Here is a 20,153-nt window from a genome sequence, read left to right on the forward strand (position 1 = left end):
GTGCATGAACGACAACCAGGTCGAGTGGCTGCAGTATTGACACCAGCAGCGCCTGTACGAAGTAAAAAGTTTTAAAAGCGCGCTTAAGTATTGCCCTGGTAAACATCAATTGATCTTACTTGAAAATAGATCCTTAATCAACTTCGTGTCGAGAGTCGGATGAGATGTTTACTTGTTCCAGCACATGGCAGGTCATGCATGATGCATAGAAAATTGGTTTTTGAGGAAAGGAAATAGCGCAGTATCTGTCTCACATATCGGCGGACACCTGAACTGCACTGTAAGAGAAGGGATAAAGGAGGTAGTGAAAGAAGAAAGGAAGAGGTGTCGTAGTGGAGGGCTCAGGAATAATTTCGACCATCTGAGGATCTTTAACGTGCATGGACATCGCACAGCACACGGGCGCTTTAACGTTTCGCCTCCATCGAAACACAGCCGTCGCGGTCGGGTTTGAATGCGGTGGCTGTTTATGTAAATGGCCAATGCCGCTGTGTGCTTGCACCAGCCTTCATGCCCCCCCCGCCTTGTAGGTGCAAGGGGCACGAATGATTTTCCGATCGCCTCCCAAAAGCTGAGGAACTATAATAAGAGCTCGGACATATGTGCACGTGTTAGCGAAAACAAGGTGCTTATTAAAATTTATTTCCAGCACACATGTACAACAAAGCATGTACATAATATACTGGGAGGTTGACACTGCCGACCAGTTCAATGCGAAGAAGCAAAAATATTTCAGGGTCATATCATATCATTTCTAAAATACATTACTTTTACAACAAGACTGTTAGGCCTGGTTCCGAGTCCTCAATCAGATTGATGACGGAGATGTGGGGGGAATCTCCGTGAGTGGCATCGCCCTTCACAGGACTATCAGGAATAACTATGACATTGTGGTCTGTGTCTGATCTCACTGGTTGCGCAATGGTGTTTTGAAGGTTGTGGGGGTTCTTACTAAGCCGTCGAGCCTCCTTTGAGGTCTAGGCCGTGAACTCCGAGCTCCCAGTATCGCACACCACGCGCGGCCGTTCTCACGGCGGCGCAGCAGAAATGCGAAATAAACACAGCACGGAACAGGACGCTTTGCCCGGGGCCAAACGTTTATTGGGTTCTCCCAAGTCGCTGGCTGCTTGAATCTTGATCTGCGACCCTTGCCGTCTGGCTTGGTCGTGCGGCTGACGGGGCAAGATGGCGACAACAAAGAGGGAAGAAGCGAGGTAATTACCTGACGTCCTCTCGCTGTCGCGGCTCGCTGAAGTCTCCCCCCCGGCCACGACCGGTACCCGCCGATCTCGGCGCACTTGCCCGTTGTCATATTCGGCCAATCAGCGACCGCTCCGGCGGCGCCTGGCGGTGCGCGCTTGCGACCGGTTTTTTGAGGAAGGAGGCGGCGCAGCGCTCTCGAGCAGACCATCTGGCTACTCGCCCGTGGGGAAGGAGGAAAGCTTCCGCTTTCCTGCTTCTCCACGGCGCGCCCCGCCGGCCCGAGAAGGGTACGGCACTCCGAAACTCCCACACTCCTCCTCCCTAAAGACCGAACGTCCCCTGAGTTCAGCGGACGGTAGACTGCAATGATCTCATTAAAGCCTTTACCTTTATTGGCCGCTTACAATTTCCAAGTCCCCCAGGAGATCGAAATCCATGACAAGGTCTCCTATGTCGTCGTCTGCTGGGGTTGTCGTCGCAGCAGGAGGTGCGGTCCCTGGCCCGGGTGGTGCGACCAGGGCTCGGGACTCCGGGGCGACCTCCATCCGAAGCACCCTGGCCGCAAACACAGGGTCCTGCGCCATCCGGGCCCGCACCACCTCGGCGTCCAGGCTGCTCCCCTCCAGCCGCTGCCGGTGGTAGCTGGAGGCGACGTTTGTGCGCCGCCTGACGATCAAGACGCTGCACTCAGGGCAGTAGGCGGCCGTCGGCTCCGGTGGCATCACGGCTTCCGGGTGCGCCGCCAGGTGGTCTGTGATGGTGTTGCCCCGGAAAATGGAAGGGACCCGCTCCCGCGCCAGGCCCGCCTCCACCTGCAGCTGTCGGTCCCACAGCGCCACGCTCACGTATGAGCGCGGTGGCGCATCGCCGGCCTGATGCGCCCAGGTGACGACGGACCGACACCGGGGTCCGGCTGTCCCGGCCGAAGCGGGTCCTCGGCGCCCGGCTGCCCGATCTGGGTGGCGAGGTGCAGGCGCGGCCCCCGAAAGCTGGTGATAGGGGTCAGGCGCTTGTGGGCCGCCGGCGTGGTGCTCCGCTGCACCGCGTCCTCCGTGCTGCCGCGGCCGTGGCCCTGCTTGTGGCCGCTGCGCCGATTGACGTCTCGTCGCACCGCGTCCGTTGCGGCATCCGTGCTGCCGCGGTTGCGGCGGGGGTCCTGCGTGGGGCCGCGGCACCGGCTGGTCACGAGTTCTTCGTGCCGATGGCCGGCGAGCCCGTTGCCGCTGGTGGTCAGCTGGACGCTCGTGCCCGGAAGCTCGCTCCACCGACACTTGATACGATGCCTCCATGGTGGTGCGTTCGAAGTGAGCGCCGCGGTCACTGGGGGCTGACGACCGTCCTCCCGCAGTGTCCTCTGGGAAACACATTCGAGCTCCCCGTTGGCTCTTTCCTTCGGTTTTAATATGTCGCAGCTTGCCATTTGGAAAAGTCACGGTTTGACTGAGGAGCAGGGGTTGGCGCGGTTCAACGCGGGGTCCCCTTCTGGGAATTTTGAAGTCTATTGACTTCTTTGCGGCCTCGGCCACCTCTTTTCGCCGGAGGGTGCAATCTTCCGGGGTCCCTCCGTCCTTCATCCGCTAATCATCCTTCGGTGCGGCTCGGGCACCCTTCGCCCCGTTGTCCCCTTAGCAGCGCTTTCGCTTGCTGCGGGTATTGTAGGGGTGCGTCGGGGGGGGGAGGGGGGGGGGGGGGGGGGCAGTGAAGGAGGTCTATAAGCATAGACACTGGGTGTCCAATGGATAGATAGAAAAAATTAGGGGGGCTCTTAAGCTCTGTCTTTTAGGGCATGACGCTTTAGCATTAATGGCTCCCTTCAGAGGTTTCTCTTCACCACAGTCGTTTTCTTTGTGTTCACACGTTTATCACAATTACTCTAACAGTTTCTATGTATGCTTCTCTTTGAACTCTTCCACACTGCAGTTTATGCACACAATGTCACTCTAATTATTGTCTCCTTAATTAGCATGTCTCTTGTTCCCTCCACTAATTATTAACCTTTAAAATTAAGCCAACACCACATATACCCCCCCCCCCCCCTTCTACAGCCAAGTCGAGCCTACGTGGTCTACACGGTAGCGTGCGTGGCCGGTGACCCAAGGGTTGTTGGTTCGAATACTGGCAAAATGCCATATAACTTTTTGCACGTAAAACACTTACTTTATATGAGTCATTTGAGACCACACCGGCCTTTAACTAAACTCGACATCGACATGTGACGTGGGTTTCTCGACACAATACCTCTGGGACAACACCGGATTATCTGCTGAATGGGAGTCTCCATGTACCGTGGCTGGCCATGATCCGCTTCCGCGAGGCACCACTGTGCGTGTGCAGAACACCCAGATTGCCCAGATGATGCCTAGTGCTCATCAGCTGCGTGCGCACCTGTGGTGCTGGAATCTGGCAGCGTGCACGCAGTGGTGCCTTACGAAAGTGGGTCATATTAGCGGATCATAGATCACGCTATTCTAAATTTATCGAATTACTGAAGGGATCAGGAAAATAATGGCTTTCATCAAGCTTAAGCTATCCACTCTTAACTATGCTTGACACAACAGCAGCAGAGGAGAGAATGCGGCAGAAGTTCAGGTAACACAATGGGCATGAATAAGAATGGCGAACTTCACTGCTTGCAGTCTTATGTTCATCTTTGGCTGTGCAGGGTGAAGACATGTTCCATGAAGAAAGCATAAATGAGCTTGGCTTTGTAACTGCGTAGTCTCCTCCAGACAGAGACATTTGATACATGATGAACTATGAAACTCATCGAGTCAAAAATGGCTCCCCTCCCACCAAGTTGAAGCTGCTGAAGCCCTGGCACAATTCATAGAGCAGCGTATGTGAAGCAGAAGGAAACGTTTCGCTAACGCAGTAGTTGTCAAAAAAACAAACTTTCATGCTGCCTTTGTAAGTTACTGAAACTTGAAAGCAGGATTCAGCCCCTAATAAAGCAGTTTGTATTCTACGCCTGATGTGAATATAGTTCTTTGAAAACTTTTCACCACTCTCCTGCATCACAAAACTCTTCTAATGCACAAACTCAGACGCACCTGCAAATCCTGTATGAGAAGCTGTATCTGCCTCCAAAAAGAGAGCTTTCAGAAGGTCTGCCAGGTCTACCGTTTCTTCTTGCTTGTGCAAGTAGGGGGTGTGGTCGTCAGTCGAGCACAGCAACTTGTCTTCGAAGATCTTCATCACTACACTGACGTGTGCCATGACGTGCGCTGGCATGTCTTGGCACCAGAAGGCAAAGCAACTTCCTCTGGGCAAAGAGAGCACTGATGCGATGTTCACCATGGCAAGAAGGACGTCGTGGTAGGCACTGCTGTCGACGCGCACACTAGCTGGGAAGTAGTGCTCAGGGGGTTCACCTAGAGCGCTTATGCTCGTTTTGGGATGAATTGGCAGTTGGCCTCCTTCCTTCTGGGACGGATAGGAAGGGCAATATATATAAGCAGGTTATATCTGCAATAGCACACCATCTCGGCTGATGTCTGCCATTGCTGTTGGCGTCCGCACCTTAATAAAGCAGTGTTCAAGCATGCCAGGAAGCAGTGTAGGCATGACAAATACTCGCTTCAGGGGATGTACGAGAATGGTTGGGTTAGTGAACTCAGGGTCACATTATGTATGGGGAGGCCAGCCGATTAGGAATAAATTGCAACAGAATGACATATACTTGGCTAGTGCATGCTCTGTCATGGTGAAGCGAGTACGCAGAATAGCAGAAGCAAAAGGAGAGAAACAAAGGCAGACACATGCTGCTCATGTAATCATTTGACTCCAGGTAACCTATTATTAACCTAGAAGTGGTGCAGTGTGAAGTGGTAAGGTATGCCTTCTGTGAAATGGGAATGCTTCTGAGCATGGGCCAATACACATCGCATGCATAGGATGGCCTGGTAAATCACACAGCACTCAGCGTTTGAGACATTCAGGTCGTTTTGCCACTTTTGCACCAAGAGTTGAGGTGACCTTCATATTATACGAGCCTGTGAAAAAGTTTCTTGGCAGCTGTGGTAGTGGGAGTGCACAGCAAAGGATATTGGCCTCAGCCCCATAATTGTCTCACTGCATCCTAAGCTCTCTCACATTAGTATCAAGTTCCTAGTTGGGAATAACACCATTTAAAGATGGTGACTCACCTTGTGATTTCAGAGACACGACTTTACAGCCTGATAACGTACTTCAATCCCTTTGGTGGTACGCTGTAGGGTTTTGTAACCCTTTCGATTCTCAGCATTCGCAATTTCGAGTAGATGCCTTTTATTCATTGCTCACATTCCTTGTTGTTATAATGTGTTCACTTGTTGAGTTTCTTCTTACATCTTGCATTATCTTGAGAAGTTTGAAACATGGGCACCTTGGTGTAGCCTCAGGGGAGACCAGATGGCCAAATCTTGGCAGCGGTGTCCCACCGCACTCTTTTATGTGGCAACCAAGATGAAATAAAGAATTGATCACTGGGATGATGCAGAGATAAAATGCTTGAAATTCCCCTTTCCTTGACTACCGTTACTGTGCAGACATTGTCTTGTTCACGAAAGCTGACGGGGCGGGGTGGTACTGGTCACAGTTGAGCCTGGTTCCGGCGGCACCAAATTACTTCGCAAATTACCATGTTCGACTCCATTATTGGCGTTCTGATGCCTACTACTGGCATGGTTGTTTGCAACGTCCGACGCTGTCTGCCTGCTGATCACTCTTGTGGTCATCTTAAGGCGGGGCTCATCCAGTGCACTTCTGAAACAGAGCCACATGGTCTACTGCGCTTCTCACCGCGGAGGAGCTCAGAGATCGCAAGCTTTCCTAGCTGTTGTGCTTCATGACCGTCCTGGCTAGAGAGCTTTCTACTTCCCTCGACAGTGCACTCCTGCGGGAACTGTTCCTGCAGCGCCTGCTTACACAGGTGCACATGATCCTGAGCATGTCTTCGTCTCAAACCTTTGAATCTCTGGCCCAGCTGGCCGATAAGATTATGGACGTCGGTTTCCCCTCCATGGCCAGAATTTATTGCCCTCCTGCCTCTCAGTTCTCCAGTGCAGCTGCTGACGATTGCTATGCATCTAACCGCTGCTAACAAGGACCTCACCCGACACGCAGTGCGGCTTAGAGCTGATGTTTCTGCCCTTTGAACGCGCCGGCCCAGTTCCTCATCTCCACTCCTCCATTCCAGTCACAGTACTCCTACTCCTGGCACCAGCTCGCCACACCCCGGAACCCTTTGCTGGTGCCACCGTTGCTTTGGCTCTCGCTCACAGCAATGCCGCCAGCCCTACGCATATGCGGGGAATGGTCCAGCCAGACACTGAAGACGACCGGCATTCTCAGCCCCAGATCCAGTTGCCTCTTCCATGTCACTGACAACACTGCCAAGGTCTGATACCTCATTGACACTGGCACTGAGATCTGTGTCCTTCCTCCTAACAGTATGCTAGCATACCGGTAGGAGATGCTAGCTTGGCCATCCCAGGTTTGTCTTATTGCATATTAAACAATAATCATGAAAATAAAACTTGCGGGAGTCAAGGAACAGTTTCACATTTTATTTCATTAGGTGTGCAAAAAGTTTATTAGAATCTCAACATAAAGCATTGGAACAAATTACAAATTATAAAAACCAGCATTGGAAATATCCGACGTCAATTTGAGCTAGGAAAAGCTATTTTCAGTGGCGCAGCTTAAGGGGGGACCGGTGCAAAAAACCTCAATTTTGGGCCAAAAAGTCCATTTTTGGATTATCCTCGTTTTCGATTCCCTGACTAATAAAGAAGCTGTCGACAAAATTTTATTCACAGGTGTGCTCTAGAAACACAAATTCTAGTTTATTGAAAGGTCGGCAGCGCCTGGCCGTCGTTCCGGGTCGAGGAAAACGGCCCGCAATCGCCATTTTCAATGTGCTCGCGCGGAGATTCTATTAGACCTAGCGAGCAGCGAGTACACTTGGGAGAAGCGTCATTTCTTCCTCTTTCCAGTGAGCGCACGCACTTCCGTCGAGAGTAGAGCAAAACGTCAGCAAAGTTAAAAAAAGCAAACACAAAAATCTGAAAACACAAGCCCTGATTGGCTAGCAAACCGAAACTTGAGCTGTGATTGGCGCAAACACAACACATGACGCTTTAAATGTCGTTGCACGCTATGCGAGGCTTCTCTTTGTCAGACCACACTTGATCGCATCCCGTGCTGAATCTAGTCTTTCTGCTCCTTTGGTTTCTTCAAACATATATTTTTGTTGGAAGAATGCCAGCTACGAAGTTCGCATCGCGGAACAGCTTCGGTAAACGAAGCTGCTTCACGAAAGCGAGAGGCCGAGCCAGCAAAGGACGACCGAAAGCGCTGGAACGACCGATATCGCCTATCTCCGTTCCATCGCCGGGGACCTAAGCATCTTACTCAAGCCCCGATGACGAGGATGTGCTGACTGCATTTGAAAGGAAGGCCGCGCTCCTTCAAGAATGCGACGACCGCGACGACTCAACTGAACGTGCGACGCCCGACGTCAGCGGTGGGCCCCAAGTGCCGACTGGCTACCGTTTTGTCGATGTAGCAGCAGTAAGAACAATGATCGGCATGCTGTTGTGTCCTATGTGCAGCGAGCAGTCGCATGATTTAACAGAAAGTGGTGCAGGCACGAACCTTCAGTTTGTTGTTTTGTGCAGTGGGTGTGGAAACATCGTCAGAGTCCCGCATTCTCCTGTCGTGGGATCGAGCCGTCAGCCGGAGCTGCCCGTGCGTCTCGCACTGGCTTCCTGGAACTGTGGAATTAACTTCATGAAGTTTAAGAATTTGTTCACGAGCATGAATAGTCCGCCACCAATGCATCTGAAGACCTACCAGCTGCTAGGAGAAAAGATACACGATGCCGCGCAGGCCGTTAGGAAAAAAAAGGCAGCCCAAGACGATGAGTTGCTCGATGTTTGTGTCAGCTACGACGGAACCTGGCACAAACAAGGCCACACTTCCCACTTTGGGCTTGGTGCTGCGATTGAATTGGACTCTGGCCTCGTGCTCGACTTTTCTGTCCAGGGTAACTACTGCCATGCGTGCAGCTTGAGACCCAAACCTGGTGATGCGAGTCATGAAGGATGGACCGAGGCACACAAGGAACTCTGTCAGAAAAACTTTTCTGGTTCTTCAAATGCTATGGAGGTGGAGGCTGCTGGCATTGTATTCAGCAGGTCCAAAGTGCTGCACAACATGCAAACAACAGTGCTAAGTGATGGAGACAGTAAGGCTTTTTTGCATTATCTATGCTTGGTCTCTATGATAAAGAAATAATCAAAGAAGACTGTAAATCATGTCGCCAAACGTGTGTTTGCTGGAATTGAAAAGCTCAAGAAGGAGAAGAGGGGCCTGGGAGGCAAAGGAAAACTCACAAAGGTCATCTCCAAGAAACTGACGCCTTACTATGCATCTGCATTGAAAGAAAATGCTCCCGACGTGAAGAAGATGCAGAAAGGGGTTATGGCCACCCTTTTTCATTCTTACTCTACTGATGATATGCCACTGCATTTTGCCTGCCCACATGGCAAGGACTCCTGGTGCCATTACAACAGGCACCAGGCCTTGCTTGCCACAGGCAAGCCGACAGTGGCTCGCGCACACCGCCCAGCATTCAGCAGGGACATCGCTAAGGAGCTTGTGCCCCTGTATAACAGGCTAACCAAAGCAGACCTACTTGCGCATTGCTCGTGCATATAGACTCATAATGCCAACGAGTCGTTCAATTCGTTAGTGTGGAAACGATGTCCAAAGACAGAGTTTGCATCTCTCAGAACTATCGAGACAGCTGCAGCACTAGCTGTTCTAAACTTCAATGAAGGACCGATGGGACTGAAAGGAGTCTTAGACAAGTTGGACATTACTTGTGGCACACACACTACCAAGGTCATCGAGAACACCAAATTGTGCGTGGTGCAGGCACGAGCAAGAGCACTTCTGAGCTCTAAGGTGGCCAGAAAAAGCGCAAACTTGAAGCCACTGCTGCTGAGCGGCATAGAGTTAAAGAAGAGGGACCTACATATGCTACTGGAGGGTTTTCCTGAACATTAGAGGTTTGGAAATGCAGTGGGGTGATTTTCAATCGTTGAATCCATTTTTCTCATTTTGTTTTTTCAGTAAACTGCCAGCTTAGGAAAACTATCGTTCCAGTATTACTTGATAATATTAATATTGTAGCAGACTTTCTGCAGCGAAATTTTGTGAGGAACACAACTGTGTGCTCAATTTGCCGGTTTTTTCTTTTTTTATGCCAAAAAACCTAGTTTGAAAGAAGTGGCGGAGATGAAAAATGAATGTCATTTTTTATAAGGCAGCATTCTTTTGAAATATAGCAAAAGTAAGCAAAATAATTCCACGGTTGGGTGCTCTGGTCATTCCTAAAAGCCACATAACGGAAAAAATTTGGAAAATTACACTTATTTTCCAAACGATAGTTTTCTTAAGCAAGCATAGTCATCCTTGTCATAGAGGTTGCATCACTTGCTTCATACTTATTCCAGAGAAATGAAATTTGGCACAGATGGTCCCATTAGTAATATAAACCAGCCCGGCAAGTTTTCAGTTAAATCGAGCAAGCGGTTCAAAATTTCACTTATTAGGGTAGAGTCTCCCCTTAAGTACTTTCAGTTGCTGCCTTTGGCCTTTATGCTCTGCGTTCAGTCCTTTCACTGGAAATCTAAATCTTAAAAAAAACAAAAATTTAGTGCAGTCGGCAAAGTTTTTTTCTCAAGCTTTGACACTATCTGAAGTAACGTCAAAGCCTGGAGACTGCGCATACTCTTGCATGTTTTCTCCATACAGCTTGTTTCTGCCAAATGAACTAGTGAATGCATGCTTCATAATTGTCAGTTTTTGCTGGGTCATCAGTGGAATAAATATGCATTACCAAAGTGAGCTGTGGACTAGGAGTTAGCGTTTTTCCTCGCTTCTTTTGAAGCGAAAAGCGTCACTATGCGGGTCAGAGCCGAGTTTCGAATGAGCTGAACTGCTGAGTTATGCGCATGCGCGAAAACGAGTGACGTCACGCGCCGCGCAGGTGGTCTGCCTTAATAAGGTAATAAACATTGTCCATTTCGCGCTCGTGTCTGTGTACAGCACCTGGTGCTAACTGCTCGCTGCACTGCACATTTCAATTTAGGCGCCAAATGTACTTCCTTGTGATGCATGGTGTAGCGAGTACTTTTCTACTTGGCATGTAACAAACTGTAGCTGTGATTCAAAAATATCATTGTGATGCGTCAGCATCAGAACCCCCATGTTGGAATAATTCGTCCATCCATCCGTCTGAAGCCTCAGGTGGCAAAGTGGAGAGAGTGGAAAGAGAAGAGAGGGTAGGTGGAGATGGTTGGCAAGCGGTTGACAATCACAGTCGAGGGGTGGGGAGAGTGGATGTGTCACAGATAGCTGGATTTCATTAGGTGAGTGGAGTGGGCGTGTCACGTGGTGATTGATGGGACCCATTCGTAGTCTGAACCTGTCAGCAGCTGCTGCGCTCCGTCTGGCAGGAACATAATGCTGACGCATACTGTGCCGCATGAGTCACATTGATGGTCTGTGATTTATTTTTAGCCTTAATTGATCAGCATTTAACACATGTACCATTCGTGATTAAATTTTATCGGTTTTCATGCGGCACTGCAGGGACCAGCTTCGCGACATTCATGCGTATGCCATCTTCACGTTTGCTACAAGTAACAAGCTCATGCATTTTGTACTATATTCAGGGGTGGAAGCAGGCTCCAACTTTTTGGAGCAGGCATGGGAGCAGCAAAAGTCTTATTTTGGAGCAGCTTTGGAGCAGCAAAAGTCCCATTTTGGAGCAAGTTTGGAGCAATTTTTAGGCTATTTTGGAGCACTTTGGAGCAGAATGGCGACATTTAAATGCGACTGAGAGCAATTTTGTTTGCAACTGGACCAAAAATTGCATAAATATTGATCACGGATCCCACAGGCCAGAATTCATGAAAAGGACTGCAATTGTTCTAAAGATATTTGCTACAGTTCATGAAAAAAAAAATAGACATGTGGCAGCTACAACAAACAGTAGCAGCAGTACATTAGATGTTATTAATTTCAGTTCAGAAAAAGAAAAAACAACAACATAATGGCGACAGTTTTATTTGTGTCAACAAACCCAGAGCACTTCAGTGCAAAACCACCCCATATATGACAATGACAATAATTAGCTGTGACAATTAAGGTTAACTATTTCAGACTAGTTTACTACTGAATGTATAAGAGAAAGCAAGTAAAAATTGCATCAAAGGTGGTAACTGGCTTGCAGCAAATATAATGACTAGAAGCAAAGTGGACTAGAACTAGCTACTGCCATATAAAAGGCAAAGACCTTGCCAATTAACATTAGGAACATGAAGAGATCTCTGTAATGGGGTTTGCACAAAAACATCACATGAAGATTCAGTTGGCCTTCATAGACTGAAGAGCTGAGTCAACCGTTTTGATTCGTTCTATCACAGAAGGCAGTTTAGAGTTCACATCACACAGCAAAATATTGCCACTCTCTACCTTGTCCATGTCAGCCACACCTTTGCTTATAAGCTCTTGTGCACTTGCAAGTAGAGCTTTGAGAGATGACAGTCGCTGCTGGAGGCTAGACTTCTCGTCCATCAGCTTCTTTCGCTCACATACTTCTGTTGGCTCCTCCTCCTCATGCTTTCGCTTCTGGGACGTTGCTGTCTTTTCTTCTTCGATTCGCTCCCGGTACACCTTGTAAGACTTTTCGACATTCCTGAGAATGTCCCTGGTCAAAGACACCTTTCTAGCATCTCCACTGTACCGCTTCATGAACGCCTTGGTTTGACGAAGGCTGGAAATGCTTGTTATGGACAAAGTACTTCGATGGTGGAGTGCTTGTTTGTTCTCACTAAATCCTCGTTCACAATCGGCATTTCCGTGAGGTAATGAAAGGGCTGCTTTGACAAGCTTAGTAATCCTTGGATACTTAGCCTGACCAGCAGGTGTCTGTAATGCAAACACACTTGACCAATGGGTGACCACATCAGGAGACAGTTCCCAGTCACTGGTTTCGCACATAAGCGAATTCCACTCATCAGTGAGGGATGACACATCGCAGGGTGGAATGACCTGAGGCAGTGCGTTAGCCACATAGCGCAGTGACGATGTGAAAGAATTCCCTTTTGTGTCTGGGTTTAAAAACCTTAAATGAAACAACAGCTTGTTGTCCAGTGGCAGCCTCGTGATCAGGTACTTTGCACAAGCTATGTAAAAGGCTCTTGCCTTGATGTAAAATGCCTTCTTCTCAGTAGGATTCCACAGTTTCATTGACTGCTCCGTGTCGAGGCCAATTTCAGGTTTTGCCTTCCAATTTTCAGAGGACTCTACATCAAGTTCTTTCAGTTGTGAGCCAGTAGCACCTGCAAATGACTCTTGGCGCAGAAACCTCCCAAGGACCTGTTTCATGAGAACCAACATCTCATCATAGAAAACATGCAGGAGAGGGTCCTTGCTTTGGAAGAGCGTTTGAAATCTGTCAAATATCTGAGCAGGGTTTTGAAGGAAAAATAACTTTGCTCGCAGTGTTTTGTCACAAAACGCAGATGACAGACGACCGTGCCTCATAGATGAGCACCTTGGCTGTCCAGATTTGGAGAAGAATGCCTTGAGGGCATCAAATGACTTTAGTATCCGCTCGACACTAGGAAGCAGTGTCAGCCATCTGCTGTTAACGTGCCGCAAAAACTCTAGTTGGGGCAGTCCTAGATCACTCAGCAGCTCCTTCATGTCCGCGTGCCTTGTGGCAAACTTGAAGTAGTAGTGGACATCAGTTGCAAGAGACTCCACTTCTGCACAGAACATATCCAGCCCAGCAGCAAAAGCGTTGTGAACTTTGTGGAGGCCGCATTCACCGATGTCAACCATGTCTGGGCTCACTTCCTTCTTTAGCCTTCGCTTAAGGCTTTTCATTACGTTAGGGCCATCACTGTAAAAACATACCATGTTCTTCTTGCGAACGTCACTGAGGGCATCCTCAATGCAGGAAAACAGCTGATGAGCGGTCGCATGGCCCAAATGGAAGGACTGGAGATGCTCCACCACAACATTCTCAGTGCTGGTAGAGTAGTAGCGGACAAGCACGTCCAGCTGCTGCACCTTGGCCTCAGGGATTGGGGACTCATCAATCATGATGGTATAGAATGTGTCGGGCATGTCAAGCTCTTGGATTACTTTTGCCTTGAAATATGGCCCCAGGCCATCAGAAATAATGTACGAAAGTTTCTTGCGTCCACACTGGAAGCCTTTCGCTGTTTCTGAATCCGGAAACATGTGACGGTATGTCGCTGTTGCTGCGTCTCCATATGTGTAGGGGATGTTGTTTGCTACCACGGAGAGGGCAAAAAGAGTTTCTGCTCTTGTGACCTTTTCTTAAAGTGACGTTGCAGTCGCACTGTGTTGGTCCAGAGTGCTTTGAACCTTTGAACTCTTGGTAAGAACACCTTCTGCATTGCGATTTCTTTTCGCTTGTGCGATGTGCTTCTGAGAGCTCGCATGGCGGTATACCGCTGCAGTGCCATGTTGCCCGCAATGCACAGTGGTGCAGCAAAGCGTACAAAAGGCATCGCTGTCCTTAGAAGTTGGTCGACACCAGAGTGATATTAAATCTCCATTGGAGTCCTTTTTCCTTAACACATCGGTGTTTAGCTTAGTGCACCGCTCTAGACAAAAGAAAAAAAAAGCCACGAATCAAAAACTGCCTTCAAACAAAACCAGCAACAAGTGTCAGTTCGCTCACCACAGAAACAAGTATACAAATAGGTTTGATACCAAAATTTGTCCCACTCAATCCACTTAATTGCATTATTCCAGTGAGAACTATAAAGAAAAAGGACCTGCACTGTTCGCCCGATTGTCACATAACACTGCGCCGAGAATTCGAGCGACAGGACTTGCTTGGTAAACTTTAAAGCCTTTCAGTTCTGCATAACTTTTTAATAGCCACAACCAAACCACCAAAAGAGTGCAGCAGAATCTCGAATATACTGTGTCAGGACCAAGGAGGGGCCTAACTTACCCTATTCACTCGCATAATTTGCGCCCTCGCGAAAATGCGCACCCGGAATTTATTACACAAGCATATATGAAAAAAATGCAACAGAGTGCACGCGGGTGCACGCAGTGGAAGATCGGAGCGAACGCTTTGCCGTGTGCGGCTGTGAAAGGTGAGAGCAGCGTGGGGTCGCCGGCCGCGCCGCTGTGAAGATGTAACCACGCAGCTGGCCAGGCCAAGCCAAAGCAATGTCATCACTGCTGCGTGCTAAATGCGAGCACGACGGGTAGTAAGCCCGGTGCCCATCCCTTAGCAGCTCCACGTGTAAGAAGTTCGTAATTCGTTTGTTAAATTAGTTCCGGTAAAGAAAATTCTATTCGCGCGCTGTTTACCCAGCCCACTCGCGCTGGCGGTTGCGTTCCAATACAAGGTGTCCGGAATCCAAAACAACCGAACCTCTGGTAGTTCGGTTTGCCGCTAGTCAGCCGGGCCTATCGCCAGGACGCCGTTTATTTCCACTGGCTCCGGACTGCTGGCTCTGCGATTGTATCGTTGCGCGCTTATTGCTTAGAGCTGCGAACGCGGCATCATACCATCCCGCGGGGATCGCGAAATCTCCGCATCTCTTTCTGGAGTTCTAAATTACTGAAAAAAGCGCACAAATGATGCGAGTGAACGTCTCGTTGTCCGCACAATAAATACAGCTTGCTAAGTGAGGTAAGTTCACAATACCGCCCACACTCAAACTATATTACCAGATAATAGTTAAAAGTACTTACTTTTACTCATGCTTGTGCAAGCCTCTCGTGACTGCCGTGCCGGCCGCCACGTGCAGGGACACCAGCGAACTGAGCTTAGAGGAAAAATTTTCCTCCCTCCATGGAACCGAGCGAACCCAACTGTCGATGCCAATGCGGTTGCGTCCGTTTCGTAGGGAGCACCCAGTGTTGCCCAGCCGACATTAACACTCGGCTAAATTTGGCTCTGTATACTTGCAGTGGGAGTAAATTGCCGTTTAGGCGCAGCTTGGCGCAGGAGATCAAATTGGCACAGAATGGCGCAATTGGCGCAGCACTTCCACCCCTGTATATTTCATGATTAATTTCAAAAAAACCTAATTAATGTAACAGTCCTTATTTTGACATCACCTTATACTGACACCACAGGCTGATTGTGACCATTTAGACTGAACTAGCGAGAAACAATTTTCCTCAAAAGAAGTGAGATACTACTACACGTGAACAATATTGACAAAGGCTTTGATGTGACCGTTTGATGTGTCCGTAGGGTGATGTGACCCCTAACTATCACTGCATTGCACTTACGCTTTGAGACAATATATGGGTGCCATTTTTTGTGCAAAATTATCAGCACTGAAAATGTCATTTGAAGGCTGATGATGAATTTCAAGCATCTGGTGATGATGAAATCCTGAAGTAATGTCTTTTTCTCACATTTAAAGAAAACGTGGCAATGAGGTTGTGTATTCACTTTCTGTTGGTACTCAACATAAATTGTTGCTATCCAGTGCAATAATAATTGTGTCCATATATGTTAATAAACATTGGTAATGAAATTTTTGCTTTAAATAGCAGGCGGAACTGCATTCCAAGCTTACTTGAATTATCTTTTTTCTTCATCGCCTTACGGAACCAGTGTGTTCACATTTCTAGGATCTGGATTACTTCAAAGAGAGGTAATGAAATTGTAAGGAAATGTTCTCCTAGTATGGCTGCTTTTTCAGCAATACTTTTCTTGGTACCAGGGGTACCAAAAAGTAAAGTTTGAGTAAAGAATTTGTTTACTGTTTGTCTTTTGCTTATAATGTATTTGGACAAAGTGTTGCTCATTGCATTTGGCTATGCGGGCTTATGCTTTTGTGTCTTACCACTCCTGCGGACTAAAGAATTTCTAGGCGTGCGGCAGCTATGATACAGTTTGCGAATATTTCATTGAGTTTGTCAACACTATGGTTATCGGCAAATATTTTATCCAGGCTGGCCTTTTCTTGAAGGAGTTACCAGTTGGCTAAGTGTAGCTTCTAACGGCAAGGTTTGCTTGGGATAGGAGAGGATGGTGTGCTGATAATGACCGGCAAATAATCACTTTCATAACGGCTGCCGAGAACATCGGGCCTATTTAAAATCTGTAAAAAGTGATGGTGAACTAAAAGAAAAACTCTAAGGGGCTAGTATTTCCAATACTTGAGGAGCAGTATATGTGCTTTCCTATTCAGTAGGCGGACATTGTTGCACAGTATAAAATCTTCTATATAGATATGGTTCGGGTAGTTGTTTTAAAAGTGCTTTCATGTCCTCAAGTGTTACTGTAATATGTGGCTCAAGATAGATGGAACATACTGTGCTGGTTTTAAAATGAACACTGACTGCACAAGGTTCATATTTAGTCTGCAGTTTGACTTCGCGAGCTGCAGTACCACTCCGAACAACAGTAGCAGCACCTCCAGATCCTACATGTTTGCTCTCGGTCGCAACGAAGGTCCTAAATTGGACCACTCTTCTAGACAAAAAATCACTGAGGAAATTGAATTTAAAAAATCCGTTGCATCACTGTTTTTTTATGAATCCTCTACAGTTCCATTTTCGTTGTATTTGTTTATTTTTGAAAGCAGAGGCGTACTGGGCAAACATACCGTGTTACAAAGAAACAACTTACTGCTTCATATAATTGTATGTTTGCTTGATATAATGGCACACTAGCTCAGTTCTTAATTTATTCATCTCATTACCCACAGCACCTTAAATGGCATAAGAGTGGGAGGGAGGCAATGAAAGATGAACAAAAAAGTACAAGTGAATTGACATGTGCACGAAAAAACGAGATAACAAAAACACTGCAACAATGAACCACAAAAACAGACAGCAACAGTGGTACCAAAAACACATGCCACACAGTAGCAGTTACAGGAGGCATACCTTGAATTAAAAAAAATTCATTTGTGCACAATTTCATTGCACACAAACTCAATTCTGCCACGAGAAAGAAGTAGTTTGTTGTTAATGCTTTTCCTTTTACCTAAAAGAGAAGCCAACCACTAGACGAAATGATAAACTAATATATTTCGATGTCTGTGGCTTGTTTAATGTAGTAAACCATTTAGATGATGATTTAGTTTACTGTTAAGATTAGTGGAGTTGCACACGACGCCGCACACTACAGGGCCAATGTTACCAACTGCTGTTATTATTAAGCTGTATCTTCTTACTGTAGTAACCAAGATACGTAATAAGAGGAGCACATGGTAAATAATATATGAACGCAGTAATCATAGCACACATTTCATTGGCACGTGCAGAACAATTACCTGAGGGCTGTAATTGTTCTGCACATGAAAAATTGCTCCAACCGGTTGAGTCCCCCTATTCTAAACTCTCTAATCTTAATTCATAAATTGTGAACCTGCAACAAGCAGGTTGGCAGGATACACACCTCTAGCATAGTCTGAGACTATGTGTAGCAATTCCATCCTCAGATGGCTTTGCATTTGTTGTGGCACCCTTGACATTGCTGGGTGCAGCTACAATAAAAAGTGTGTGACATCATCCATATTCTGCTGAGCCACAAAGGCAGTTCTAACAGCATCAGTCCTAGCATCTACTGCCTCCAGTTTAGCTGCACGCTTATGTGGCCTTTGTGAAGTGCTGTGTGGCTGCTTTTGTGTGCTTGTTTGCACATGGGGGCACACCGGGGATGGCAAATATAGCCTCAAAAGGCTCTGGTTCCCCAGGTGAAGCTAGCTTTTGCAGGGCTTCCTCTGCCGGGTACATTTCAAATTGGGGATCATCCCCGGTGCTTGCTCCTTATCAGAGCTTTCATGGTATTCCGCTTTGCATGTTGCCATGACTACTGCAAGTAAAGCAGGTTGTCAGAGAGGTTGTAAGTAAATGAAAGCATATGATCAGGCTCAGCAGGTGACTCTAGCTGCACAAATGAAACTGAAACTGGGTTTCATTTAATGGGATTGTCATTTTGGTCACGCAATACGTTATTCACTAGGCAATACATGTATCTGGGTGCTCACCGACGTGGTTCCAGGATGCCTTGCATGAATTGCTTGCGTTCCATGTAGGGCCACCGTGCCTTCACTAACCCGCTGCTGAACCCACTCGTCGTGCAATCTTTCAATTGCTTCAATTGCCTGCGGAACGAGTCCTTTAGGTTTCGCCACCATGCTTGAACTTCTTCTATTGTTACTGCGTTGTAAAGAAACGACACAAAGTTCAGGAGAAAGCATTTTTCTTTGTTTGGGTTTAGAAAACCGAAACTACCTCAATTAAAACATGCTTAGCATGCCAGAGCTACAAACACCAGACTAATATGACAAACACAAAGGCTTCATTTAATAGTGCACAGCTTTATGCAGTAATGTTTTACATGCATGCTGGCATATTTAGAAAGCTTTGGTGCAACGCTACAACAGTTGCTGCCCTGCAGCGGTGATTCACCTTTAGGGTGCTAGGCCTGCGTCGTAGGACACTAGTTCGATAATGGCCATGGTGGCCGCGTTTCAATGCAGGCGAAACACAAGGCACCTGTGTACCAATTAAACAGTGACAGCACCTGCCAATCAAAACTCAAGGTGATTTCTAAGCATGCAAGAACAGCAAAAGTACATACCTGATTGATCAATTTCTTCAAAACGTCTAGCATGTCTTGCCACATGTGGCTGCTGTTCGTCTTGCGATTGTCATTCAATGAAACGTTCCACAGAGTCGTCACTTCTCCATTTCGTCTATCAAAATTTCATTGAACAACATGCGTGACATCGTAGCAGAAGTTCGCGGTGCGCCTTTCCGAAGCAGACAGACAGGGGATAGTCAAAATAACGCCGGCACCAAATTTCGACGATTTCCCTTCGGTCATTTCCTGTCATGTCAGTGAACTCCTATTGCCTGACTACTGTGACCATCGCTGCGATCGCACCGACGCTGTGACAGTGCGACCAACTTGTTTTAAGTCTGTCGCAGTGCCCTGCGACGAGAACGACACGCGTTTCTGTCATACACCAGCAAAAATCGCACTGCGCTACGGCTACAATCGCATCATCTTGAAAATATGAACAAACAAGCCCAAGGCTCTGTTACCTGCCATGTCTTTTATTTCACCTGTCGAAGCACACCGTACAGCAATAAATATCATTAAGTGCAAAAAGACATGATACAACGCCGCAAGTGCAACATTTATGTATAAAAATATTTACAAGGCATTTGAATAGCCACCACCGTCACAGATGCTAAAACCATACATACATGGCTACAATGCTGACACGCATGCTGCGGCACCACCTGCAAATGAAGTCGCTGAACATTGTCGAGCAATATAGACAAGGGCTGGATTCCTTTGCGCTTGTAGTGTTGTAACATAAATGTATGACTGTTTTAGCTGTGAAAAAAGATGGAAGAAGTCATGCCAAACCATTGCCTTGCACATCCTGCCACCTGTCCAGTGGTATGTATGTACTTAAACCATTTAAATAACATAACAATCCGAACTGTGCAATAATGGCTTGGACCTTCCATGCATGCATCCCTTGTAGAAGTTTTGAAAGTGCTAGGATAACAGTACAATGTGCCCTCGAAGACTATTTCCAGAGCAGTTGTAAAGATGATGAAGTGAGGCTACTGGACCTACACAAACACAGTTATAGCAGAGAAGCAAGATCAAGTAATGATCAGTAAAGAGATACCACTAACAGAATATCTTGGCCGTGGCAGTCGAATTTCAATCGAGGCAAAATGCTAGACAACCGTGTGCTGCATGATATTAGGGCACGTTAAAGAACCCTAGTTGGTGGAAATTAGTGGAGCTTTCCACTATTCCACTAGAGCATTTGACATAGCCGCAGTCACTTTGGTATGTTAAACCTCATAAATCGGATTAACTGGTATGCTGTGCGACTTCA

General features: G+C 47.3%; 2 protein-coding genes across 6 annotated transcripts in view; one reads left to right on the forward strand and one right to left on the reverse strand.

The window, feature by feature from the left end:
• LOC144132566 (uncharacterized) overlaps positions 1-20,153 on the forward strand; it is a 132,663-nt gene that overhangs the window by 62,176 nt on the left and 50,334 nt on the right. Inside the window, exon 4 of one of the 5 annotated variants that reach the window (XR_013314852.1) lies at positions 3,866-4,156. The exons of the other annotated variants lie outside the window; for them this stretch is intronic. The gene's annotated coding sequence lies outside the window, so the exon portion shown is untranslated. Of the gene's footprint in view, positions 1-3,865; positions 4,157-20,153 lie in introns of those variants that run through there. 5 annotated transcript variants of the gene reach the window in all.
• On the reverse strand, positions 10,932-15,313 carry LOC144132565 (uncharacterized). Its single transcript, XM_077665055.1, has 2 exons — positions 15,010-15,313; positions 10,932-13,898 (listed from the first exon to the last, which is right to left on the reverse strand). Exon 2 carries the CDS (start codon positions 13,507-13,509, stop codon positions 11,623-11,625), a length of 1,887 nt encoding a protein of 628 aa, XP_077521181.1. The 5' UTR covers positions 13,510-13,898; positions 15,010-15,313; the 3' UTR covers positions 10,932-11,622.

Source organism: Amblyomma americanum, chromosome 5 (assembly GCF_052857255.1).
Source record: "Amblyomma americanum isolate KBUSLIRL-KWMA chromosome 5, ASM5285725v1, whole genome shotgun sequence".
NCBI classification, from domain to species: Eukaryota; Metazoa; Arthropoda; class Arachnida; order Ixodida; family Ixodidae; genus Amblyomma; species Amblyomma americanum.

What these genes read in the sequence shown, in the direction of transcription:
- LOC144132565 (XM_077665055.1), bottom strand. Translation starts at nt 13,509, where the DNA reads ATGTTTCCGGATTCAGAAACAGCGAAAGGCTTCCAGTGTGGACGCAAG.